The sequence below is a fragment of the Sardina pilchardus genome, chromosome 21 (genome assembly GCF_963854185.1).
Source record: "Sardina pilchardus chromosome 21, fSarPil1.1, whole genome shotgun sequence".
Taxonomy (NCBI): Eukaryota; Metazoa; Chordata; class Actinopteri; order Clupeiformes; family Clupeidae; genus Sardina; species Sardina pilchardus.
The window spans coordinates 20,307,807-20,312,806 of NC_085014.1; the positions used below are offsets into that span (position 1 = coordinate 20,307,807).

Genomic DNA, 5,000 nt, shown 5'->3' on the forward strand with positions numbered 1-5,000 from the left:
GATTAGACCGGGCCGGCGGCCACATTTCATCTCCACCTCCGATTCAGATTGCCACCTCAAAGGTGCAAATGTGGTAAATCGAGATCAGAATCAGACTGGATTTGCTTTGTGGCAGAGGGGCACATTGGAGGAAGCAGGCCGTGGAGCAGGTGCTGCAGCCTTCTGCTCTGTGAAGACAGATGTGGTTGCAGGAGAGAGGGAGATAGAGGAATAGAGAGGGAGAGAGAGAGAGAAGGAGGGAGAGAGAGAGAGAGAGAGAGAGAGAGTATGCTCTCCTTTTTTTCTTTGAGGACTGTTCTGGGAGTGAGGCAGGACTGTCAAACAGTGGTTTCCTGGTTGGGGGAAGCTGCATAATGTTTTACCTTGAGACCTCAGCATACGCCAATCTTTTGAAGCCCAGGTGACGCATACTAGAGCGAGAGAGAGAGAGAGAGAGAGGCTAGGAGAACACACTTTGAAAGTTCAGAGACAGAGAAAGAGAGAGAGAGAGAGAGATAGAAAGAAAGGGAGGGTAGAGCTGGTCGAGAGAGAGCAACAGAGAAAGCATTAGCTGGAGGAAGAGAGAGAGAGAGAGAGAGAGAGAGAGAGAGAGAGAGAGCGAGAGAGAGAGAGCGAGAGAGAGTGAGAGAGAGAAAGATGCTGTTTGGTAGGGACGCAGGCTGGCACTGCTGTAGGACAGTGCATGTCAAGTTCCCGTCAATGTGACATGTCTTTGATGTGGAAATAACAGCCAGTGAAGGCCGCGCCCGCTCCCCAGTGAAGGGGCCCCTGGAGTGCACAGCGCCAGACTCCAAGAGGCTGACGCAAATCAAAGATGTTATCGGTACACTATCTGTGCTTAGTTAAGTCTCATATTTCTCACCCCCACCCAACCCCTCCAAACAACATTAACACATTAGATAAATAAGAGCAAACGCTGGGTGATGGGTGAATGGGGGGGCGTGATGTGCCTGTTGTGTTTGTGTCCTTGGGGCAGGAAAGGAGGAAAAGATGAGGTTTGACATAAATGTCAAATACGGAATATTGTTCATGCTGTTTTATCTGGTATCTGGTAATTGGTATGCTCTGCTGCTTAACTGTTCATCGAGAGAGTATGACCTAATTTGCTCGTGTGGATGGAGGATAGTGTGGCGCGGCGGATCGGCACTTCAGATGCGACCGTCGTGCTCGGGGGAGGACTGGCCAGCCCATCTCTGTGTGCAGTGGCCAGTGTGCGGTCACTCTACCGTGAGTCACAGCTTCGCAGGGGAATTGTCCTCTTCATTGTGTCAGGAAGGTGTGAGGGCGAGTTTCCTGCCTCCGTGCTGGGTGTTAGTGATGGGCACAAAAGCAAATGGCTGGTCCCCCACTTGGCGGCGTCGCTGAAAGCGCACCGTCGGGGCGGCCTGCGGCGGTGATTTTCTGAGCGGGCACTCCTTCTCCTGGGCGGTAAATTACACGGCACGGCCTACGTGCGAGTTCAACTTTAGCCGACCCGCCAATCCGGCAGGTAGGAAAACAATGACACAATGACCAGGGTCAGCCCTACCCACAGCCATGTGTTGAGCTACACTAAACAGCATGGCGGTTCTCACTCTGGCTGGGTCCCCAGCCATTTTTTCTCGCAGGGACGGAGGTTTCAGATGAAAGGACTGCCGGCGAGACCACTGAGGCGTGTGTCCGTCTCTCTGCACTTGTCCTTAAACGAGCCTGTGGTGAATGTGTTTGTGTTGGTCTGTGATCTCAGTGGACAGTTGATCTTTTGTGTTCATGTGTTTAATGTGTTTGTAAAGAATCATATAAAACAAAAAAGTAAAGGTGACGTCTTGAAAATGCTGAAGATGGCATAGGCCTAAACATGTCCGACTTGTGACATGTTTTCATATTCATTAAATGAGTTATATAGATTGAGAATGTTTACTTTTTTTGTTTTATCCACTGTTTCCTTGTTTGCGCACCCAAAACCCTACCTTTTTACGCGGATTTGACCGCACCTATTTCTGACGAAATGTATATTGTTTGCTATTGTACAGTATGTTCACCACCGTCCCTCAGTCTTGATTGTCCTTAACTGCCTCCCCCCCCTCGTGCACGGCTTCTCCAAGCATTCGCGTGAGCAGTACGAGAAGCTCTCCATCATGCACAAGAACATGCAGAAGCTGTACGAGAGCCTGGGCAGCTACCTGGCCTTCGACCCGCACACCCTCAGCGTGGAGGACTTCTTCGGGGACCTGGCCAACTTCCGCTCCCTCTTCATGGTGAGTGCAGTCGACTCCACTGGAACGTTCCTTTCTACTTGGCACACACACTCTGGGAAAGGTTGCAGCTGGTTGTTATTGACACACACACACGCACACACACACACACACACACACACACACACACACACAGACACACACACAGACACACATCCACACATCCACACTGCTGCTGTTGTCACCACAAACAGACACTCACATTAAATTAATTTATTTGGAATGACCAATACTGATTACAACATGACTTTCCAAGTATTAATAAAGAGCCCATTTATGTGTCACACACAGATGCTGTTATCACCGCTGCTATCACCACATACACACACACACACACACACACTCTCTCACACACACACACACACACACACACACACACACACACACACACATATGCACACATCCATCCTTTCATGCACACACAGACCTACACACACCAGACAGTTATCCTGCTCAGTTATTCTCTGTCTTGTAAATATCTGAATTTTCCTGGCTATATTCTTCCCTTAAAGACCCAAGATTTATAATATCAGTATATTTCCCTCATCAACTCAACCTCCCTGTACTCATGCTTGAAAAAAGCGCTGCAGTCGGTCATGACATTTTATCAACACATAATGCTAAGTAAGAAGCCAGGGCAGGCAGCTGTTAGCGAGAAAAGCTTTGGCTCATCTTAAGAGTAGGTGGATGAATTAACTTATTTTATTTCATCCCGAGTCGATAAAGAAATTTCCTTGACAGACCGGTGGGCAGATTGAGGAAAAGGCTTATAGTGCAGATTAAAGGGTACATAAACTGGGCTTGAATGGAATGTATAATGCATTACGGAGCTTGTACGTTTCCAGCTGATAAAAGAGACTCCGGAAGCTTCTTATTGCGTTGGGCCCCGCTGACGTACAGTGCACGTTGAAGGCATCACCGGCGCCTCCTCAGTGTCGCTTCAAAGCACCAAACAAGTTAGTGATGTTGCGTCGGGTAAACACAGTAGGAGTGTGGAGTTACTTTTATATTTTCTTAAAAGTGGGGAAATTTGAAAACGGAAAAAGGAGCAATGTCAGTCATTTTAACTGTTGTAGCAAAAATGCAGCAAAACTGAATTGTAAACGTCAAGGAAATGCCACAAACCTACACAAATCGATTACTGCAAAGTTTTGTTTATGAATTCGAATTTGTTGCATTTCTATTTGGAAGATCTGTTTTGGTAGCAATGTAATTATTTTTAGGCAATTCAGAACCATTGCTTCTCAGTAACAAATGCCTACCAGGTTTGTCAGTAGTTCACAGAACCTTATGAAGAGGTGAGCTAAAAGCTTTCCGTTCAGATTAAGTCTTTCTTGTTCTTCTAACGTGTTTTTGGGGCAAAGGATTCTGGGAGAAAGGAGGGGGTGTTGGTGGTGGGAAAAGAAGTCGATGATTAATTTTAATGTAAAATGAAGGATATATTAGGATGAGGAGAAACCAGAATGCTCCGGAACAAAGCGGAATTTACCTCCAGGGAACAAATCTCTTAAACATATTTAAGTGTCTCCCTTTTCTTCCCTGCCCCTACTTTCTTTCTCCATCTCATTTTGCTTCAAGCAAGTTGGACAAAGGGGGAGGAAAGAAGGCGAGGAAGGGGGGGAAAAAAAGAAAGAAAAAAAAACTGAAGCATGTCAGTGTGATGACACAATATCCAGGAGGTACGCTCAAAGTCTTCAAAACCCATTAAATTGAATGGCAAGGTCCCCCCGATTCACTCTTTCTGCAGTCGCCGCCATATCTGAACCCAACTTTCATTTGGCTGATCAAAGTGCTCCAACGCATGACACCGCGCTCCCCCCTCCCCGTCCCCGAGCGGAGTGCGGCTATAAAAGGAGGCATCCGTGGAAATAAATTATTCTCTCAAGCAAATAGCTCTTTATGAATAAGTTATTACTGATTTAGACTTCAATGCCCGGGCCCTGTGCCATGGGAAATGAATCCTTGCTGGGTGTGGGTGTCCGGCGGTGGGAGGATATCCCATCCCGTCCCGCCCCGCCCCGCGCTGAGCCAAGTCACTGCCCGCCGTGCTGCGCCGCGCCGGAGAGATGGCCTCGACAGCTTTGCTTCAAGGTCGACAGCCGCGTTTTGGAGCAGATGTTCAAAATTATATCGATGTACTTAAAGTTCTCTTCATCTCTTTCCGTCATTATTTCTCCATTTCCCACACTCATTCCCTTCCCCTTTCCCCTCTCTCTCTCTCTCTCTCTCTCTCTCTCTCTCTCTCTCTCTCTCTCTCTCTCTCTCTTTCTTTCTCTCTCTCTCTCTCTCTCTCTCTCTCTCTCTCTCTCTCTCTCTCTCTCTCTCTCTCTCTCTCTCTCTCTCTCTCTCTCTCTCTCTCTCTCTCTCTCTCTCTGTCTCACTCTATCTTCCCGTTCCCCCCCCTCTCTCCCCTCCTGTCAGCCTCATTTCTGATGCATTATAATTTGGGCGGCGGGAGCTAAAGGATATTGGGCAATTTATTTACCCTGTTGAGCCGGTCGCAGGCTGACCATCATTTACTTTAGGTGCCCCTTAAGAAGTGCTGATGCAGCCACCCAGGCAATTGGATACGGTGCCTCTGTGGCAGTGGGCTATTTGGACAAATCATATTCATGATAGAGACTTCATTAAACTCTCACATTGATTTTCTTCGTGACATATATTCCATGCTTAGCATATTTATTGCATGTCCCCATTTCGAGTCATTTAAGGATACATATCAATGCTTAGGTATGCCTATGTTAACGAGCAGTTGGAAAAACAAAG

The 5,000-nt window shown here is 47.3% G+C and overlaps 1 protein-coding gene across 1 annotated transcript in view; it reads left to right on the forward strand.

Moving 5' to 3' along the window:
* Positions 1 to 5,000, forward strand: part of diaph2 (diaphanous-related formin 2) — a gene marked incomplete in the record, with an annotated part of 415,240 nt that overhangs the window by 347,726 nt on the left and 62,514 nt on the right. Inside the window, 1 exon segment of the mRNA XM_062524176.1 lies at positions 2,072 to 2,237. Coding sequence (XP_062380160.1) covers positions 2,072 to 2,237 — 166 coding nt within the window.